We start from the raw sequence: 23,048 nt of genomic DNA, 5'->3' as shown, positions 1-23,048 counted from the left end.
GGTCTCACAGATCTGGAGGCCAAGCTCCCAGGTAAACATTGATGTGCAGGCTGTTATCAAATTGGGCGTGAGTCAAGGACAAATACACAATGAAATAGCAATTATTTCATCTTAGGTTTCACTGCTTACAGTGACTAAAATATGATCGATCTTTTCTAGCTTCTTTACTTTTAACAATGAAGAAGGTAAGACATTTAGTAATGAATAGAGAGAAAGTCTTTCAGGTGTTTACATTTTTATTCTGGGAGTTCTAGAACGATCAACTGTTCTCACTTCTTTCTCCCACCCCTAGTACTTATTCACCTTTCATAGTTCTTCATATCTTTTAGTTGGCAGGGAAAGGAAAGACCATGTTTTTCTTTCAGGCACATCTAACATTTTCTCTACAAACAAGCCCTGCTCCCTTCCATTTTTTTTCATACAAAAACTAATGCAAATTTTGAATGGGGTATAGCTGTGAAAAGAGCCCAGAAAATTGGGTAATACCCCCTACAAAATGGGTGAGGGAGAAAAGTTGCCAACAGGGGGCTACACAAAATTCAACTCTATACTTTAAAGAGTCTCTGGGCCGACCAAAGCCTTGTGAGTGAATTTGGTAAATGGAAACTGAAAGAAGCCCATCATATATATATATATATTATATTCTTATGTGTTTGTCTCACCACCTATATTGTTTGACAACCAATGTTGGTGTGTTTGCATCCCCATAACTTAGCTGTTCGGCATAAGACTGATAGAATAAATACCAGGTTTACAGGGAATAAGTCTAGGGTAGATTTCTTCGACTAAATGGGTGGTGCTCCAGCATGACCACTGTCAAATGACGCCAACATATTATAATGGAATAACACTGCACATGTAATATTTTGAAACTTCACAACACATCTGAGCTACATTACATCATGCACTACTACTCTTTACCAAATATTAAGCTACACACAAACTTATAGTTGATTTCACTTAATTGCATATGTTTACAGTCAATATCAAATATAATCAAGTTTGTCAATCCATTGGAATGTTGTGACCAAGTTAAAATCCCAACATAATTCTATAACATTTTTGTGTAATGAATTTCTTCAATATATAAATCAAGTAGTTTTTGGATACTATTTTATTGTTTACTTTATTGATTACATTAGCTTGTGACTGCCAGAACTAACTTTTTCATAATGACAACTGAAGTTACACAAATTAACAAACTGTCAGACAGTCCTTGTCAAGATGTATGAATCTGACAAAGAATATCAGGTTTCCCTGAAAATAAGACCCAGTCTTATATTAATTTTGCATCTGTAAAACACACTAGGGCTTATTTCCGAAAGATGTCTTATATTTTTGTGGAAAAAAATCCAAGGAAAACAAAGAAGTCTCATGTCCTCATGTAAAAGGAATTCCATGTTTTCAGTTATCAAAAGTTTATTTATTTGCTTATTGCTTTTAGTCAAGTACAAACATTTCCTCCTCTTCTGGAACATCATAAATCATCAAACCCTGAACTTCAGACTGAATTTCTTGTAAATCTATTTCCCATAGAATCATAGATCCCGGTCTCCTATTTTTGGCAATATAACTTACCTTAAATAAACACTTTTTGTCTAAGTACTCTGCTCATAATGCATTGGCAACACATCTGTTGGTAATTTTATTCCATGAATTCTTCACCCAATTAACGACTTCTTGGCTGTTGGGTTTGACAAAGTTTCCACACCGATTTCTCTCCATTCTATGTTCAATATATTGATTCACTTCCATCCGCAAATAATCCTTGAAAGGCTTGTTTATTATAAGATCTAATGTTTGTAGATATGAAGTCATTCCCGCGGTAATCATCATGTGGTCAATCCTTCTTTCAGAAAGGAAAGTTTTTATATCTTTTGCACGGTGAGTACTGGCCGGATCCCAGACTAAAAGACTCTGAGAACCACGTAAAACAAATGACATAATTAAATCAACCCATTTTCTTATAACAGCTTGTCTGCACCAAGACTTTACAGTTTCAAGGACAAATGCCCGAAACTCGTTCTTTCTCTTTTTTGAATCTTTTTTGAAAGTTAAATATTCTGACCATGAACAATGCAGCATCAGTTACAGATGAGCCATCTGATTCTTTGACTTGGCATTATAGCAGGTCAGTGAATAACTTAGTTCTCATACAATATGGATATTTTTCTTTCCTTTTGTGAAGGTACTTAGGAGTTAGATTGCAAAACTGAATTTCAATTGCTGGACTGGGTAATGTATTTCGTTCTTGAACAAAATTCTTCAAGTTGCACCAGTCCACTCAGCTGTAAATGGATAATCTTGCGATGGACTGAAATCCCAGCCAGGGGAAATGCTAGCTCTATCACTTATACATCATGGAAACCAAGTAACTGGCTCTATTAGTCCTAGATCTTGAAATGGTACGTTCCTTTTCTTTTTTGAAAATTTCTTTGAATGCAATGCAGAATAGCATGAAAATAGTCAATCCAAGAAGTTTCTAAAACTTTGAATAGAAGTTCTTTCACCAAAACAAAAAATTAAAATCAAGAATTTAGTGTTTTAGCTTTTTTTTTTATTAGAAAAAAATTGCGATTTTTGCACCATAGGGTTTTTTAATATTTGCCCAAAATATTAAGAAAAATACATTAAAAAACAATTTATTCATTTAGAATTTTATGCCATAAGTGTGTTGAACACTTTGTAGATATAACAAATTTCTCTAGCAAATCTGGATGGAGATACTGAGGCTTACAGAAAATATTCAAATCCTAGTTTTGCTTGGGTCCCATAGTGTAATAAATCAAATATATAGCAGCCACTGAACCATTTGGTATTACCATAAAAATAAAAAAACAAACTTATAATCCAAAACAATATTTTTTGTTAATTTTGCAAAAAAAAAAAAAAAAAAAGAGAACTAAATACTAAAAAAAAAAAAAAAAAGAGAACTAAATACTAAAAAAAAAAAAAAAAAAAGAGCTGGAAAGTTCATTTGAAACAAATGGCAATGTTGCCACAAAACAAGTGTAATGCCATTATTTCAAGAGTTATTTTATGCCAAATAAAAATATACTAGAACCAAAATAAAATACCCTTTCCCTATAAGAGTTTTGATAATGGATTAATTTGTTATAACTCAATAGCGGTAGTGATCAGGCTTAAAGGGTCCTTTCTTGTCCACTCCAAGGTATGCAGATTGTGCATCAGTTAGTTCTGTTAACTTCACACCAAGATGACTCAAGTGCAAAGAAGCTACTTCTTCATCAAGCTAAAAATGAAAAGGAAAATAAAGAATTAGGCTATAAACAAGCAGACATATATATATATATCTACATTAACATGTTTTTGCTCACTTGTCACTCTTGCTACTAGATGTACAGTGAGCAAGTAATTAGTCTATTAAAGACCTATGGGCTATGACACCATTATTCACAAATTCATCAACACTGTTTAACGTCCATCTTCCATGTTAGCATGGGTGGGATGATTTGACAAGAGCTGGCCAAGCAGAAGCCTGTACCAGACTTCTGTGACTGTTTTGGCAGGATTTTTACTGCTGGATGCCCTTCCTAATATCAACCACTCAGTAAAAATGGACTTAGTACTTTTTATGTGGCAAGGTCAGTTTTGGCAAACTGGATGCCCTTTGGAACACCAACCACTTTACAGTGTGGACTGGGTGCTTTTAAGTGCCACCAAGTACTTGCAAGACAAGAAAAAAAAACCTTTCAAGAGAAAGGGGCATTGGAGGAGGTAATCTTGTGTCGGATGATGAAAGGTTATATAGTGAGACAGAGACAGGTGTCTTGCTGTAGAGGAAATACAAGGTTACCCAGCTAGAAAGAGAGAGAAATCAGGAATGAAAACACAAACAGGTGCAGTACTGCAAAGGAAATACAAGGTTACCCAACCTGAGGGAAGTGTAGAAGGAGAGAAAGATAGTTGGAGACAGCAGGATAGAGGTGGTGGTAAAATGCCAGGCTTACTCACAAGGGATGGGGATCAGAATATAAATGAAATGGTTGAGTAAAGGAAGAGAGAGATATAGATGGTGGCAAGTGCTAGGGCATATCCTTGAGGTTTGAACGCCATAGTGTAAGTGGCAGGATATTGCAGAGGAGGTGTGATTAAAGTGTGTGGAGGAGGAGGAGTGGGCGTAAACCTGGGTATATATAAATGGAGGTGGGGGCTACCAGATAGCAATGATACAGAGGAACAGGGACATGAGGATAGGATTGGGGAGTGAGATCTAGGCATAGTGTATGAAGGAGGAAATATGAAGAGATGTGGAGGTGTAGATTGGTTTGTTGGGGTAGGGTGAGTGAAAAGTTTTCTTGTTACATGTGGGTGGAAGACACAGGTTGGAGGCGAGCAGAGAGCAATGATACAGTGGCACAGGGCCAAGAGGACAGGATTGGGGAGTGGGAAGTAAGCATAGTGCATGAAACAGAAATGTGAGGAAGAGATGTAGAGACAGTTTGGTTTGTTGTGGTAGAGTGAGAAGTTTTCTTGTTAAGTGTGGGTGAGACACAGTGCTTCTAGAACTCACTTTCGCTGACGTGGGTAGGTCTCCTCAAGAAAAATTAATGAACACCCATTCAGCTTGGTTCAATAGTCTACTTCTTAAAAAGTGATAAAATTGCGACGAGGAATCTGATATAAAATTAAAATAATTAGCAAGTTCTTTAACACTGACAATGATGTAACAATTTTAGACTCAAAAGGAAAAGCTACTTACTTTTTTGGGTAAGAAATGAACTCCAATAGAGTATTTTTTAGTCCAGAGTTCAATTTGTGCCAAAGTTTGGTTAGTGAATGAATTGCTCATCACAAAACTGGGGTGACCATGAGCGCAACCAAGATTCACCAAACGCCCCTCAGCCAAAATGATCACATGCCGGCCATTTTCCAAAGTGTAGCGGTCAACCTTTGATAAGAAAGAAAAAATATATAATTATATTAATTCAAACAAAAACCTAAATCTGTAATCTTTTATTCTTCTACTTGTTTCAGTCATTGGATGTTGGCCATGCTGTGGCACATTTTTTTTTTTATTCTGTTTAATTCTGAACGTAAATGGATTACAGTAAATAAAAGAAATAGATGTACAATATATGGAATATCTAGAAGCAAATGTAAACAAACCAACATATTGCCAGCAGCAGTCTCTATTGTACAGCAATTTTCTAAAGTGCCATTAGCTTGTGTTTCTGTTATTTCAGAAGTTTATTGTATGAAGATATATAAAATAATGTGTAAAGAATCTTGTCTGAAAACTGCAACACCATCTTATTAAATATATCATTAGTTTTATTTGATCTTGTTGGCATACTAACTAAAACTATACTTAAAATATTGCTTAACTTTAAACAGATTTCTGCTTAAATGCAGGCAGAATATTGAATATTTTTGTGAAGATGCACTGTAATTAAAAACCAGAAAGCTATTAATCAAATACCAAAAATCAGCAAATATGAGCATTGTTGAGACAGCATTTTACTGTTTTGCGTATCAGTGTAGTTGGGAATCACGCCATTGGTAAATTTATATTTAATGTACAGATCAGTATTTTGTATTGGAATCATTCTATTGCTGTAAACCATATCAATGGAATAATTGTGGCAGGGTTTATCACAACCCTGGCCTCAGTAAATTACTACCCTAACCTCACAGCAATGATACATATGCCAGTTAAAAAAAAAAATTATAAAAGAAAGCACTTAATTAAAACTAAATGTTTACCTGAGGTTTGATAACCACTTTTTCCACTGAATTCTTATTTAACCAATTAACATCGATTTCAACATCAAAATGGCCAATGTTACAAACAATAGCATCATCTGGCATTTCCACGAGGTGTTTTGGTGTAATGATATCACGACAGCCAGTAGTTGTTACAAAGATACGTCCAATTTTACATGCTTCATCCATAGTTGTAACTTCATATCCTGAAAAAAAAGTTTTTGTTTTTCACTATATTACATCTATTTTTCCATATTTGCATGGGACAGATGCTCTTTATGTTAGAGCATTCCTTGTATTAAGCACAGTTACTCTAAAACAAGTCCAGCAACCTGACTTAGCATTCACTGTGCCACTATATTAAAATTAAATTCATATAGTTCTAACATAGTAGACAAGCACTATTCAAACAGACAAGTTAATATGAAATACTGACCCTATGTGTAATATAGTTAGTGTGTTACATGAAACCCAACTTAAATCTAATGAATTGTAATCAGATTATTACTGCAGTTTTTGCTCAGATCTACCTAGAAGAATAGTTAAGTCAATATGGGAGATTAAACTTGGGATGCAGAAAAAGTCAGTTTATTAGACAGTAAGAGGTCAGAACTATATGAAAATAAAGCAAGGCTACAATTAATACAGGACTGGACCCAACATGAAAGAAAGTTTTATATAGTCAGATAGACAGCTGGTGAGAAACAAAAGTATACCAGTATATCAGCACATGTGAGATTTTATTGTATTAATGACAACACCATGACTAGTTTGATAACCTGTTGTACACCCCTATTGGTAAAAAGTGATAGCAGCTAGCTATTATAAATTGACAAGAGAAGGTCAGAAATGTTGAGATTACATTATAACACTCAAACCTTTTGAGGATAATAACACTGTACGACTGGGGGTTGTACAGTGCCAGATAGAACCATTCTATTGACGACTTTGGAATATAACAATATCTGTCAGAACGACAACAATCATCAAAAGAGATACAGCAGTGGCGATGAGGAAAAACAAATTTACACGGAGTGGAAATAAAAAACATTCACATGGAGAGTTTAAACTAATTCACATGGAAAATTAAATACCTCGACAAAAAATAGAAATTCATGTGAAAACTAACGAAAATTGTAAAATATGGAAGACTTGTTAGCTGTGATAGTTGAGCTGCAAAAACAGCAACAACAACTCAAGGAACGAGAACAACAAAAAGGATTGCAGCAGCAAATGTTACACTTAATGAAGTTGATAACCAAAATGAAGTTGATAACCAATCTGGAGAATACATTTTCACCAGACCATGTAGCAAATTCCATAAGCAAATTCAAATATGACCCCAAAGAAGGAGTAACCTTTGAGGCTTACTTTTGAAGATTTCAACAAATTTTTGAAAAGGAATGTAAAGACTGGACGAACGAAAGGAAAACTTGTTTAGTTTTAAGAAAACTAGTAGCAGTAGAGCATGAGATGTAGTAACTTCATATTGCCAAAAAAAAAAAAAAAAAAAAAAAAAGCATCTGACATAAATTTCACCAACACTGTTGAAATTTGGAACAAAATGTTTAGTGAAAAGAGTTCATTGTTTAATACTAAATGGAAATGTTTAAACCTAAAAAACAGCGAAGATGGAGACTTCACTATTTACACAGGCAGAGTCAAGAATGTGAGAGATTTAAGCTAGATATGCTTACTCCAGATTTTTTCAAGTGTTTGATTTTTGCACAAGGATTGATAGAAGGAATGTAGAAATCTGAACAAAAATTCTATCAAAACTGGAAATGAACCAGGATTTCACATTGCAGAAACTGTCAGAAGAGTGCGACAAGATATTAAAATTAAGACAAAACACGGAAGAAATTCAACGGAAAGGGTGTTTCCACATAAGACCAGTGCAAAAAAATAGAAAAATATCAGGATGTAGACCCATGTATGGCATGTGGTAGGATGCACCTGGAAAAAGATTGTCTGTATAAAAAAAGCAAAGTGTTTTCACTACAGATTTACAGGACATAAAATCACACTGCAAAACTAGAATGATAGGAAAATGGAACAAACAAGAAAAAATAGTTTGTCAGAAGGAAAAGTTGTGATTACAACAAACAGAAAATTTGTGAAAGTGAGAATTGAAAATACTAGTATCAGAATGCAATTAGATATGGGAAGTGATATCACAATCATAAGTAAGAAAACAAATGGGTAAACCAAAATTATGTAGTTAGAACAAAAGAGCATATGGTGTTACGGGAAGAAAATTATATTTTAGGGGTGAACCTGTTTGTAATATAATGTTCAACGGTCGAACCAAAAATGTTAATGCTTATGTGTTGAAAAAATTCCATGAATTTATTTGGCACTGAATGTATGGAGAAATTTAATTTATGTATACACCCATAAGCACTTTGTACAATAACATAAATGGAGCAGTCAAATGATCAAAGGTTGATGAACTGAAACAAAAAAAAAAAAAATGAAAGAAACTTTCCCCAAAAGATTTTTCAGAAGGTTTAGGCTGTTGCAGAAAAACAAAAGCAAGGTTTGCTATCAAAGAAAATTCAAAAACTTGTTTGCAGGCCCAAACAAAACATGACGTTTGTGGTGGTAGACCAGGTCAAAAAATAACTAGAATGGTTGGAAAACCTGAATATAATTGAATGGACCATGCAAACTGGGCAGCACCAGCAGTGCATGTGAAAAGAAAAAAAAAGTTAAGAGTATGTGCAGACTTCTCATCCAGGTTAAACAACTGTTTACTCACACACAATTACTCACTACCAAGCCCAGAAGTTTTTGCTAAACTAAATGGAAGGAATATTTTTTCCAAGTTCGACCTTTTAGAGGTGTACCTTTAAATTCAGTTAGAGGAAGACTGCACACATCTACTAACAATCAACACACACTGTTAATTGTACAAGTTCAAATGACTGCCGTTTGGGGTAAAAGTGACACTTGCCATATTCCAACAAATAATGGATGTAATGTTAAGTGATTGCAACTTTGCCATCACATACCTAGATGATATTCTGATAAAGAGCAAGTCTCGGGTGAAACATATTACACAAAGTATTCGAGAGAATAAGTGAATGTGGACAAAACTGACAGAAGAAAAATGGGAATTTTTAATGAAAAAAAATAAAATACCTAGGTCAAGTAATCAATGAAAGTGGATGCAGACTGGACTCATCAAGGGTGATGGCAATACAAAATATGCTGCCCTCGACAAATGTGACAATGCTACAAGCATTCCTAAGCTTGGTAAATTATTACCCAGTGTATATACCAAATACACATAATGGCACCACTTAATAAATTGTTAAAAAAAAAAAAATGCTAAATGGATTTGGACAGAGAAATGCCAGAAAGCATTTAATGAGTTAAAAGAGGTTTTAACTTCAGATTTGTATCTTACAAATTTCGACCCAAAGTTTGAGATAATACTGGCTACAGAGACTAGTGAGTGTGGGATAGGAGCCATACAAGGATAACGAGGGCAGGAGAAAGGCTATAGCTCACACATCAAGAACATTATTGCCAACAGAAAAGAGCTATAGCCAGATTGAAAAAGGTGTTGGCTATTATATTTGGTGTGAAAAACATTTTACAGGTTCATTCACAGCTGACGTTTTTGGTTGCAAACAGACCATAGACTTCTATTAACGATATACAGATCCAAGAAAGGAATCTCATTACATATGGCAAACAGACTGCAGTAGTGGGGTGCCATTCTATTAAACTACGATTATAGAATGAAATATCTGCCTTCAAAAAAGTTGGGACATGCCAATTGTCTGTCTAGGTTAATTCCAAGAAATAATGAACCACTGGCGGACACTGTAATAGTAGCGCTAAGAGCAGAAGCAGAAACAAAAAAAAATGATGTGGAATATCATGTGTGAACTACCAGTAACTTTGGAAGAAATAAAAAGAAATGCAAGAAATGACAAATTTATTAATGAGATAAAAAGAAAACTGGTCGACAAAAGGTAAAAAAAAAAAAAGGTCTGATGCAAAGAACCTCCAAGATGTGAATGTGTACTCTATATGTGATGGTGTACAAATGTATGCTCAGAGGATTGTCATACCACAGACATTACAGAATAGAATGCTAAAAGAGTTTCATGTGGGACACCCAGGCATCTCTAGAATGAAAGCACCGATTCATATACTGGCCAAGCATGGACAAGGAAATTGAAAACCTAGTAAAAGGCTGAAGAGGAAGTGCGCTGGAAGTGAAAATATCTTGGTCTCGATTACATATCAATTTTGCAGGCCTGGTAAATGGATAGGGGACAGCTATACAAAATGGCTTGAGGTCATGAGGTGTAAATAACCAACCTCCTGTACAGTAATAAACTTCTTACACTGGATATAATTGTCTCTGATAATGGAACACAGTTTGTATCCTGTGAATTTAAAAGATTCTGCAAGATGTTCATGTTAGAACATAAAACTATAGCAACATATCGCCCTAGATCAAATGGAAAGGCTTAACGGTCCGTGGATACTTTTAAGAAAGCTAATAAGGAAGCAACAGACGAGGTCATGATCCAACAATTCTTAAGGGTATACAGGGTAACTCTGAACTTAAATGCACCAGAAGGAAGTTCACCAGCAGAATTAATGTTTGCCACAAAGGTGAAGTCAAAGACAGTATTCGATAAACTGTTACCAGTGAAGAAAAAAATATGTGCTAGTAAAGACATGCCAGAATAATTTAGAATCAGTGATAAGGTATATGTAAGAATGTTCAAAAATGGCAAGCAATACTGGGAAGAAGGAGAAATTGTAACATACATAGGAAGAATGATGTATGGTGTAAGAAGCAGAAATGGAATGGAAAGGAGATATAGAAATCCACTTAAGGAAAGAGTCGTAGAATAGGAATCAACAAGAGTAGAAATACTGATGGATTGGCTATATGACACTTTTCAGGTTCCAACACCATTTACAAGAAATTGAAACCACATGTACAAGGAAAAGGAAGAACACTGAATTCCTAAAAGTAGATCCTAAAATGAAAAGATATTGAATATATATATATATATAAAAAAAAAGGGGGGAGGTAGGGTGAATAAAAGAAATTGATTGTTAATAAAAAAATTAAAAGGGGAGATGTTGTATAGTGAAACTATACCCTGCCTGGTAAAAAGTGAGAGTAGCCAGCCATTATAAATAGCCCAGTAGCCAGTCAGGAAGGTCGAGAGTACATGTAGACTGTTGATATAGTAATCAAACTGTGATATTGAGTGGACGTTATAGCGATCCAACCTTTTGAGGATAACATTGTATGACTGGGTGTTGTACAATGCTATATAGAACCATTCTATCAACAACTTCGGAATATAACAATATCTGTCAGAGCGTCATTAAAAGACGGATACAACAGTGGCAAAAGACTGCTTTACAACACAACCATAATTACATACCTTCCATAGCAGCCTGCAAGGCATTGATGGGATCAATTTCAGTAATGATGACTCTGGTACCGAAACCTTTCAGTGATTGAGCACAGCCTTTGCCAACATCTCCATAACCAGCCACAACAGCTACTTTACCAGCTAACATGATATCTGTGGCACGTTTAATGCCATCAACCAGGGATTCACGGCAACCATACAAATTGTCAAACTTGCTCTGCAATTATAGTTAAAATATAACAAATTAGTCAATGTCTGTAAATGAGATTATAATCAAATTAAACAGTTATATTACTGGTATCTGTTTTATTAACAGATGAAAAAATGTAAGAGAAAATTAGCTCCAGCAGAATTTGAACTCAGAACAAAAACAAAAATACTGTAAACCATTCATTCTGGTATTCTATTTACTTACTGACCTAAATACAGAACTGTTTAAACTAAACAAGTTGAATTATATTTCAGGTAATTAGCATAAGTAAAGTAAATCCAAATATTACTGGTATTCTAATCAAAACTGATTTTGCAGGATTTGAACTCAGAAGACTGATTTTGTTGGGGCCAACAACAACCTCTTGTATATCTCTCTCTTGTCATGAATATCTTTAATGACACGTTAATAGCGCTAGAAACCACTATTGCTAATTCTTCTTGGCAACATCACAAGTAAAGTAGCATCCTAAAGACTAGTCTTCTTCAGAGTCAGAAAACATACCAATTTTTTTTTATATAATCTGGCAATTCTTTAAGCTTAGCCCTTCAGCATTCAAATTACTCCGTCAAATGTAATGCTTATTTATTCACATTGTTTTGAATTAATCATCCATTATTTTGTGATTTCGAGATTTTGATGTGATTGTTTTATTCTTAGAATGACATTGTAGGGCAGATGTGAAAGGCTGGATCTGGTCAGTTTGAACATAAAACAGGTAGAATATTTGGGCCTGATATGGTCGGTTTAAGTACTAAAGGGTTAAAGACCCACAATAGAATACTGCTCTCACATTTGATGGTGTATTGTTTCTACATAACATCCTAGACTGCATCCATTGGTAAAACTTGCTCACAAATATTTTATAAGGTTTAGCTTATGAACAGCCTCCTCTTATTAATGCATGATTAATTTATTAGCGTAAAATATTTATGTCCTATTGTATTGGATAATGCAAATGAAAATAAATTTATACTTGGTGGTCCATGAACTTTTCCTCATGAATTTTATGGATCACTTTTGAAAAAAGGTCATACATCAGTTTAGCTAAAATGTAAAAAAAATTGCATGTCAACTCCAATTAGACACACTACATTTTTCTCCTACTATATCCCTGTCTGCCTCACCCATGATACGTTAACCACTCTGCCCACATTTTTCCTGCAGATGTCACCTTACAGATGTTCAGACTTAACACTGACCATACAGATTTCACTACTCAAAGAGCTTGGTAAGGTTATTGACATTACCATTCCATAACTTGTACAAATTATATGATCTTCAATTACAAGATAACAGAACAATTCTAGTATCTTCACAGCTACTGTACCACTCAAAATGGAAAATGCATCCAAGCTGGAAATTGAAATTAAAACATTTGTGTCATCAACATTGTTAGCCAACCGCATATCACATTTTCACTAACCACATCTGTTTCTATACCCTTTGAAAGTGACAGTAATTGGTAGAGTCAAAAAGGCTAGCAATTACATCACAAGTTATCTATTTCCAGCACACCATCCTAGATTTAGTTGGATTTAACTCAGCCTTTTTATCTCTCTATCTTATAAGTACCAGTAATATTTTAAGGTAAAATAAGCCAATTTAATGTAACTAAAACACTTGAAAAAATATTAAAAGTTTTTGCTTACACAAAACATGTCATAGAATTAACAAGATGTCTAGAGATTCAACTGAGTCGATTAACTAAGAACTAATACATACACGTGCACACACACAACTAAGTAAATTTATTGTACAGATTGCATTTACCTTTGTTACAGAATCATTGACATTAATTGCTGGAACTTTCAGTTCTTTCCTCTCTAACATCTTGTACAAATTATGGACACCAGTGGTAGTTTCCTCAGACAAACCCTTAATCCCTGTAAACATCAATGTGAAATTCATTTAATCATAAAGTTTACAGTTGTTAAAAAATGAAAAATACTTTTGTTGAGATGTTAAGATTTCTTAACCAAAGTGATAAGACTTTACTATAACTCATACACCTCTCGGTTGAACAAATTGTTTGCAGACTTAGCTCCAGAAAGCACAACATAAAAACTGACAGCCTGACACTTTTGTACTCTGGCAACACAAAGACAATGCCTAAGTTGCTGGAGACTGCATCCATCAATCCCTGAAGGAGGGAAACAACCAACTATTATTCTTTGATATACTGGTACATCAAAAAAACAGAAAGCAGGTGTCAGAACATCAGTGTATCAAAACACAACAGCCATTGGACTGCACCATTATAAGCTTACACACAAGAAACAAGTTACTTGAAAATACATTTCTAGCTAACAAATTACCCAGCCCATGATATAAAACTTATGGTCATTCAAGCACAAAACAGGGGTTAAACCAAACTACTTTGCTGTAAAGTTTGTCTGAGAAAATATAGATAATCAGCAACATGTTCAAATAAAACACCTTACTTCATAGATTCTTCAAAGTCAAATTACCTCAACAGTGGCTAGAATCTAATCCTGCACCTGTAATTTTAAACAGTTGCAGAAATCAAACAAGAAATTCAGAGACCCCTAAAGGTCTTCTGAAAGCCTGGCTAAAAAGCAGATCAACAAGAGAATACTGGCCTCATAATTAAAGATACCAGACTTTATAAACTATTAAGATACCTAGGAATAACAGATTAACAAGATCAACCAATTTGAATATTCTGAGTATAGAAATGGTCGAAAAATTTGTAAAACACTTAAGAAATTAGATTCATAACAACACATTGCAAAAGGCTAAAGATATATTTGCATATTCTTACCTTCTAGTAATTGTGGATATTTGGTGTGAATCAAATTAGTAAGATCACCACCATCATCAAGGATCAAATTGAGAGGTTGATCATCTTTGAAATATAGTGTCTTAAATAAAAGAACAGAACAATAGTGAAAAATATTATAAAATATAACAGTTAAAATATATTTCAAATTGATATCTATAATGCATTAGATCACTAACAATATGATCTTATATTTAAAGATTATTACTATAGTTACTATGATGAATATATAAATATATAAATATATTTATATAAATGTAAAAAATTATTTACATACTTCAGCTTGCCCTATTGCAAACAAACTTCACAGCTAAGTGGTTAATAACAGCAATTTAGTTATATTGCTTTAGTCTTGTTCTTTTCACACCTTTCTCTTGCTTTTTTTCTCTTTAACTTTACCACTATTATTCAGAAACGACTGTATATATTACAGTAAATAGTTAGTGGCAAAAGTTAACTCAAAATAAAGAAAATATACAAGATGGTCACATTGATGAATACAGGAGACAGGGCAAAGGAATAAACAAGACAAAGTGAATCAATGTGATTACACCGGAGACAAAGGGTTGATTTGATATAAAACAAATCAAAACTTTGTTGCTATTGTAATTGCGGCACATTTCATTGCCTCTGTTATAGATCCACTAACATTGCCAACAGAGGAACCTCTTTGCAGTAGCTCAACCAGCTTGAAATCGTTATATCTCCCTTGAACTACACAACAATAGTCCTCTTGTAAAAATATGACATTATCAAACAGGAATATACTGCAAAATTAATTAGAGATTTGTTGCCGAACAATACCAGGGTTGTTTACCTGCTCAATACACCAAATATATTCTTCATCAGTTTCCCCTTTCCAAGCATAAACAGGGACACCAGTTTTAGCAATAGCAGCTGCTGCATTGTCTTGAGTGGAGAAAATATTACAACTAGACCACTGGACCTGGAAAAGAAAAATTAAAATAGAAGAGTGTTAAAACACACAAGACCAAACGAATTCAGAAAATGTCAGTGTCTGAATATCCGATTAATAATTTAATACTAGTTCTGCAGATAACGGTGCCATCTCACTCACAGGGGAGATAACTTATAAGGCAATAATTCCTTATGGAGTTATTCCCCCTTTACTTTGAACAGATTTGATCAACATTATTATTAGAAAACTACTAAGTGCAAAAGAAGTTTTTAAATGAAATATGTTTAGCCCACTCCATTATGACAAACACTAGAAATAGGCAGCATGAAGTAACATTTCTCCACTCCTCTTCATGATAGGTTAAAGTTACCTTCTCGAGTTATGCCGACTCATAAGGGCCGGTTTCCCTGTTTCCCTCTAATATTAATTCCCTGCCTGGACAGGACGCCAGTCTGGCACAGGATTACTCATTTTATTGGGTGGACTGGAGCAATGTGAAATGAAGTGTTTTGCTCAAGAACACGAAAACGTCGCCTGGTCTAGGAGTTGAAACCACAATCCACAATCTTATGATCATAAATCCAACAGCCTAAACACTAAGCCGATGTTCCTCCTCATGATAGCCAAGGAGTTGATACTGAGAAGTGCAAAAAAAGACGCCTAAGAGAAATGAAGATACCATCGCATCTGTGAACAGCATGCCAAAGCCACAAAATATGATTTCAGGAAGCAAGAGATTAAGAATCATGGCTATATCTATATATATAGTAACCTAAAATGATGCAAACATGGATGCCAAGTTACTGGGAACAATAACATTTCAAAAACAGCAAAACACTTACCTCTGCTCCAAGCTCTGTAAGAGTTTCAATTAAAACAGCAGTTTGGACAGTCATATGCAAACATCCAGCAATACGTGCACCTTTAAGAACTTTATGGCTGCCATAACGTTTACGCATTTCCATGAGCCCAGGCATTTCTTTCTCAGCCAAAGTAATTTCCAGTCGGCCACTTTCAGCAAGGTTGATGTCGGCTAATAAAAATAACAGGTGAAATATAAAGTTAAAAACAAGTTAGATTATCAAAATTTCAAGTTCTCTCCAATTTATGAATACTTAATGAAAAGATATTTTTTCCAGTGTTTTCACCTATCCTTTTTTCCTTGCATAATCTCAAGGGTTAATATTTTGTTTTGCACGACCATATGTCTTCAGTTCCTGTTGTGTGGTTGATGTATAAAGAAATATTCAGAGAAAATCAAGTGGCTCATTTACAATTCAATTATATATATATTGTGATTATGTTCGCAGAAAGTTCCTTGAATCTGCTATTGGTTTTCAAGACAAGTTTTCAGTAAACTCAGAGATATACTAGAGAAACCCAGTTTCTGTCATTGTTTCCAATATTTCTTGTTGAAATACACCAAGAAGTACTCTCAGTATTTTGATTACTCTTATTTGCAATACACTCACACAACAAATTCTACATGCCAATGAAAGGACAGTTACATGGTCACTCAATCTGCTATAAATAACAAGCAAGTCTCCTTCAAATCACAATTTACTGTCTAGAAAATAAAAGACAGGATGGTCACAGTTTGACTGATCATTAAGTATGCTCAATCAGGGCTAATGAAGGCTTAAACAACAACTCCAAGGGCCTAATGTTGCATATTACATAATCCAAGGAACACTGATGTAAGAAAGCAAAGGGTAGTTTCTAGTATGAAACTAGAATGAATGTAATAGTTGGAATAAAAAGAAAACTGATGAAAGTCAGCAATAATGAGAATACAGTTCAACAGAGTTAGATGACTAAGTCTGGTTGTCATGAGGACATTTTAACTCCTCAGGAAAATCAAATTTGATACCAAATACCTATAAATAAAACTTGAGCTGGAATACCTCTCGACTGGTGTACATATGCATACTGGTATTTATGACAACTCACAAGCTATAACAACTAAATTAGTCATATTTTAAGACTGACTGAAAAGGAACTGCATCCTATCTTTAAGGATACAATAAAGTATATAGTATATACACATGAAACAGTAATAATCAAAATTAATATGTGTACACTTATTTTTAACATGCTTGTGGACAAAAGAACATGAAAGGCATTCACTGTGGGATTTTGTCAGAAAAAAACTTGTGCATATACTAAGTTAATTCTAGCTTGGCAAACTTGTGTTCATATAGGGACAAAAGCCCTAACTTAACTCCAAATGATCAAGACTATGTCACACAAAGGGCAAAATCACACTGAAATATTGTTTGATACTCTGCTGTTACTTGGAGCTCAGCTCATTGTGTTTCTATATTCTAGTGTACAGGAATGTCTTAAATAAATAAATAGACTCACAGTGAATGTGTATAAGAAATACATTACTAGTCAAAAAAATCTAGAGAGACATGTCCACAATGTTACATCAGCTCCAAGTTTTGTGAGTGTGGTCATGAGGGCTTCACTTGTGTTGCTAAAGTCCTCGAGTTACACTTAACATCAATCGTTTCCCTTCCCCATTAACACACATTACATTATGTCAGTCCACTAAACAGTGAAGGTAAAATATTTATCTTGGTTTGTGCCAAGTGTTCAAAGGTTGATAAGAGATATCTTTGAGGTTTTCACAAAAATAGGGAAGAAGCTCATTAAAAAGATAAAGAACATAAAATCAACCCCATTGCCAAGTAATAAATGGGCAGATTTGTCTAATTCACAAAAAATTCCATACACACATCCCTAGTTTTGAAAGAAGATATTAAAACACCTAACAGTTTGGGGTCATGAGATGTTTTAGGCACAGGCATGGTTGAGTGTTAAGCTAGCTTCCCTATCTATGTGGTCTTGGGTTCAGTCCTATTGTGTAGCATCTTGGGCCAAGTGTCTTCTATTATAGCCTCAGGTTAACAAAAGCCTTGTGAGTGAATTTGGTAGGAGGAAACTAAAAGAAGCATGTCTGTCTGTATGTATACACACATACTTCAAAATAAAATAAAAATCCCTTGTGTTTTACCTGTGCAGACACTACTTATTAGTACAAAGCTCAAAAAGGTAACTAATTAAAAACTGCACAGGATATGTATTAAATACTAGATTAAGTATTTAAATGCATCAAATTACATTTTGTTTCTAGAAATAAATCTTTTTAAAAAGAAAGAAAAAAAGGTATTTAGTTTTGAGAGGCCCTGTATGTGTGTGTGTATGTATGTTGTCTTGTTTGTACTCTACCACTACTTGACAACCAGGTCTCAGTAACTTAGATGTTCAGCAAAGGAGATTGATTAAAAAATTAATACTGGGGCCAATTTGTTCAAATAAATTCATCAAGGTGGGTACCAAATTCCAATAACAAACTAATAAAAGGTAAAAAAAATTCTGTGGAGTTCCATGCCAACATAAGGTTTAATAAGACTTAAATATGTCTGATACAACCATACTGCAAAGATCCACTCACTCCACATTACTATTTTCCATTAATTTTCATTGATATATTGTTATATTTGGGCATGGTCATCTTATGCCAATAAAACACACATTTATTTGATCTTCACTTTAGCTTTGTTATTATTGTCGGTTATTATTATGTTTTTTTTTTCTTCTTTCTTCAAATTTTCTTCCATTTCTTGCCGAGTGTTTTCCGTACACCTAGGGCAGAGAAACTCATTGTATGCATTCCCAGTTTACATACGCAAATTCACAGGTAAAATATGTATTTTTAAAAAAATTAATAAATAAATTCATGAATGGATGGATGTTGTTTTCACAGCGATAATGCTCTTCTCAGTACATGAGTCATTCCAGTTAACACGATTTTTTGCACTTCTTGTAGGGATGGTAAGCCTATTATTATTATTATTATTATTATTATTATTATTATTATGAGGTGGCAAACTGGCAAAACTGTTAGCATGCAGGGCAAAATGCTTAGCAGCATTTTATCTGTTGCTACATTTTGGTTTCAATTTCTGCTGAGGTAGACTTTACCCCTCATCCTTTTGAGGTCAAATTAAGCACTAGTGAAACACTGGGGATGATGTAATCAATTAGTCTCCTCTCCTAAAATTTCAGGCCTTGTGCCTCTAGTAGAAAGGATTATTTTTAGTTTGTCAGAGTTATTTTGTCATACACTCTGAGTGGTTGGCGTTAAGGGCATCCAGCTGTAGAAACTCTGCCAAATCAGACTGGAGCCTGGTGTTGCCATCCGGTTTCACCAGTCCTCAGTCAAATCGTCCAACCCATGCTAGCATGGAAAGCGGACGTTAAACGATGATGATGATTCTGTGACCACTTCAGTGGCTTCCTGTCCCTTGTATCTCCTCTATGACCTTGTCCTGTCTTTTCCATTTTGTCATTCATTAATATAAATTCTTGTCAAGAATTAAGATATTTTCTCATTATTGAGGGAGTAATTTTAATTATTTCTTGGCTCTGCATACCACATCGTGCACCACTATCACACAGCTTTTCTGCAATTTTCTTGTTTTCTTTTACTAAAGTAAAATTTTCAAATGCTTTGTTTCAATCAGCAATGTTGTCTTAAAGCATGGACACATTGGGCAGGTGCCTGGAGACCTCATAGGTCTAGGGCCCAATTCTGATCTATGTATGCTGCGGTTTGTCAATAATTACTATAGGGCCCAGTGCATTGGTTTACCTGAAGGAGGCTTATAATGCTGCCAAGACGACCCTGTCTATAAGTTTTGTTGGAACAAATTTCTGCATCTTAATTTGAAGTGTTAACCATACTGTCAATAATCTAATCTGAAAAAGTAATTCCTCATCATTGTCAACTACAATCCATTCATTAATATCATTGTCGTTCACTTTCAACTAGAATAAAACAATGTTACATGCATGACTTCATGTGGATTCCAACTAGATTTTGTCTAACAAGACTAAATAATCTTTGGACTGCTAGAAATGGAAGCCAAATCTTCCTTAAACCTTAAATGTAATCCTTGATGAACTATGCTTGAACAAAAGCCACATTGGTCACAACTGAAATACCTTTGATTGCTGGTCCACTAAACTAAAGTTGACTGGAAGTCAAATTACAAAAGAAAAAAAATAATTTCTAAATCAATGTAAAATTGATTTTGGAATGGCTACAAAATGGGTCTAATGCAGAATTGCACCTCTCCTTGAAAAACGCATTTAAAACAGTTTTTTAATTCCTACGTTTTAGATGTCGGAGATTACGAATATACAAAGCAAAAAATGTTTATGCCTTCTTGACTCTTAAGAGTTACCAATAGTTATTTAGCTTTCATTCTAATAGCTCCACTTGGTAATCCTTGAATTTGTATAATTTTTTTTCTTATTGTGAAGTTTATCATCTGTGATCATATTGGGGCACCACCATTTGATGCCAATTGAAATAGCACAAACATTTAATATTTATGTCCCCTCTGCCAGGTGGATGGTGTAAGGAAGGGTATATCCAGCTGTAAAAACCATGCCAAAACAGAGACAAAAGTCTGGTACAGGCTCAGGCCTGGCTAGCTCCCATCAAACCGTCCAACCCATGGTAATATGGAAGACGGACGATAAACGATGATATTTGTCTCATTTCACTAACTGTTGTTCTTGAAGATCTGTAGTTAAATGCCTTAGCCTTGTCTGACAACTACAACACTTACAAAATTCCTTAAAAATTCTCCACAAACTGTTGTTTTTAATATTCAGTAGGTCACTTTTCCCCACCCCAGTCAACATTGCCGTGTAAAGCATTTGAACCAATACTAATCATTCTGTTAATCCATAATTTACAGTTTTTTTTTTCTTGGATTTCGAAAGTGGTTTATTGTTGCAGGCAGACAATGTTTTCCTTACCGCTTGTGTCAATCTCACCTCAGTATTTGTATAAACTTTCATTGAAAGATAGCCATTTTTCTGAAAGTTGTGAGGGGAAAAATCCAAAATCAGAGCGAGTAAATTTTCTTAAAGTCCTCTCCTCTCTCCTTCGGAAAACATTTTCCTCACAAATTTCTTTTTCATCATAATCTATGCCACTTGACATGTATTTCTATAAAATTTCATTAATATAGATCCATTTTCATGAAAATTATGAGGGAAAAATCGGATCATGTGAAATTTCCGAAAGTTCTCTCCATCCCACCCCGTTCGTTTGCGCAAATTTTTTTCATCTATTAACGGTTTTTTTTTTTTTTTCGGTGACCGGGTGTTAAACTATATATTAACCCCCAAAAAACTTATATTGCTTACAGCAGACCCATAAGTGCCTACCCCACCCCACCGCTTGTAGTTCTCTGTCGTCTTAGTTCGTTGAGCAAATCCATGAGCAAGCGTTCGCCACGACTATTCCATCTGGCTTTCAGGCATAGTGCATCTAGGGACTACATTATCCAGTGTCCAATTTTTATAACAGTGGCGTATAATCTGAAAGACATTTGCCTGCTCTTTCTTATTTCTAGCAGGTCGAGTGATCACATGTATGTTACCTTCTATTTCCAAGTTCAAACCCTGCCAGGTTTGACTTCATCCTTCTCGCCTATAAGACAAGCCCCAATAAGATATTGAGATCTATTTAATTGACCATATCCTTTTTGCATCAACATAAGTGCGAGGGCTAAAGCAAAGTAAAAGAAATCCCAGCAAAATAAGGTTTATCACATAAATGTACGAAGTTAAGGATTAAAAGGGGCTACTGCAATTTCGCACCTCTTCTTGAAAAATGCTTATGTTTTAGATGTCGGAGATTACGAATATGCAAAAAAAAAAGAAAAAAAAAAAATTTCTCCCCACCTAATTTAAATTTTTGATTTTGTTTACTTTAAAGAGATCGTAGCGAATTGAACATATGCAAATCGAAATTAAATAGACAAAAACAATGCGAGAAGAATTTGTTTTGTGTTTGCCTTAATCGTAAATAATAATGTAATGTAAATTAAATATACACTATTTTATGAGAAACAAACAATATTTAATAATTCATGTTATAAAGTTTAATAAGGGGCTCAAGGGCCCAAATATCACCCCTCCCCCAATTTTTAATTTTGAACTTTTTCATTTATTTATTTGTCTGTCTGTCTATTTTATCCCTATCTGTTTATTCATAAAATATATGTCAACTAAATGTGGCGGGTCCTATAGAAGCCGGTGTTACTGTTGTTTTTAGCCCTAGGAAGACTTTCATATCTATCTATCACTTTATACAACTACCTATATGCCTATTGAATTCAAAAGTTTCAAAACGTGGTTTCTTGCATATCTGAAATCCCCGTCATCTAAAATATAGGGGGAAAAAAATATCGAAAAAGTTCAATATTTTAAATGGGATGGGGGGAAGTTTATTTTAATTTTTTTTTTTTTCATATTCGTAATCTCCGACATCCAAAACGTAGGAATCCGAAAAAAAAACTTTCCCCACCAAAAAAAAAAAAATGCATTTTTCAAGAAGAGGTGAGTAGCCCCGATTAAAAAAAAAAGTTTAGGTCAAGTTCTTGCAAGGATATTGTTGATTAAACCCCAAAAGACCAAAGATGTTCTAGCCGTGACCACTCTGATTTGAGAGATTTGGCTGCTATTTTTAGCCGATAGAGGCTGGCTTTTAAAATAAACTTTCATTCATTTTTTACAGTACTATAGAAAATTAAATTGACTGAAAAACTCGAGCGTAATTCAGCTGAAATGATCTTAAGTCAAGGTATCCAGAGTCACCGGAGTTAACATCAGAGAAAGAGAAAATAAAAGAATATTACTGAATAAAACAAAGCATAGATTTAAAAAAGGGAACTAAAGTAGTAATATGAAAAGAGTTAGCTAAAATAATCACTATTAGTACATATACTTGCCAACTTTGTAAGGTGGTTTGCTTGCCATTCCGTTGATATGAAGTGTAAGGTAGGACGAGCAAAACGACAGTAGCTGCCAGTAAACGATTATAATTCGAAGAGGCAGACGAAACCGGGGAACAGCCTTATATACTAGGCTAGAACAAGC

General features: G+C 34.5%; 1 protein-coding gene across 2 annotated transcripts; it reads right to left on the bottom strand.

Annotated features, from left to right (window-relative positions):
* Positions 1-2,535: 2,535 nt before the first annotated feature.
* LOC106879278 (adenosylhomocysteinase) lies at positions 2,536-23,002 on the bottom strand. Of its 2 annotated transcripts, XR_016242504.1 has the most exons (10): positions 22,901-23,002; positions 15,923-16,113; positions 14,979-15,107; positions 14,144-14,243; positions 13,132-13,244; positions 11,157-11,364; positions 5,728-5,933; positions 4,724-4,912; positions 2,942-3,253; positions 2,536-2,909 (listed from the first exon to the last, which is right to left on the bottom strand). XR_016242504.1 is itself a non-coding variant. In XM_089354688.1 (9 exons), exons 1-9 carry the CDS (start codon positions 22,926-22,928, stop codon positions 3,122-3,124), a joined length of 1,296 nt encoding a protein of 431 aa, XP_089210814.1. In that variant the 5' UTR covers positions 22,929-23,002; the 3' UTR covers positions 2,536-3,121. The 2 variants fall into 2 exon arrangements, 1 of the variants encoding a protein (XP_089210814.1); XM_089354688.1 differs by having other exon boundaries at positions 2,536-3,253.
* Positions 23,003-23,048: the final 46 nt, after the last annotated feature.

The sequence above is a fragment of the Octopus bimaculoides genome, chromosome 1 (assembly GCF_046866305.1).
Source record: "Octopus bimaculoides isolate indiv1 chromosome 1, ASM4686630v1, whole genome shotgun sequence".
In the NCBI taxonomy this organism is placed as follows: Eukaryota; Metazoa; Mollusca; class Cephalopoda; order Octopoda; family Octopodidae; genus Octopus; species Octopus bimaculoides.
Note: the sequence above shows the minus strand (reverse complement) of the source record. Positions and strands in the feature narration are given on the sequence as shown.

Coding starts and splice junctions, on each gene's coding strand:
- LOC106879278 (XM_089354688.1), bottom strand. CDS start 22,928: ATGGCAAGCAAACCACCTTACAAAGTTG. Junction 5,934..11,156: donor CTTGCAGGCTGCTATGGAAG/GTATGTAATTAT, acceptor CTTTTTTTTCAG/GATATGAAGTTACAACTATG. Junction 3,254..4,723: donor TTCATTTCTTACCCAAAAAA/GTAAGTAGCTTT, acceptor TTTCATTTTTAG/CTTGATGAAGAAGTAGCTTC.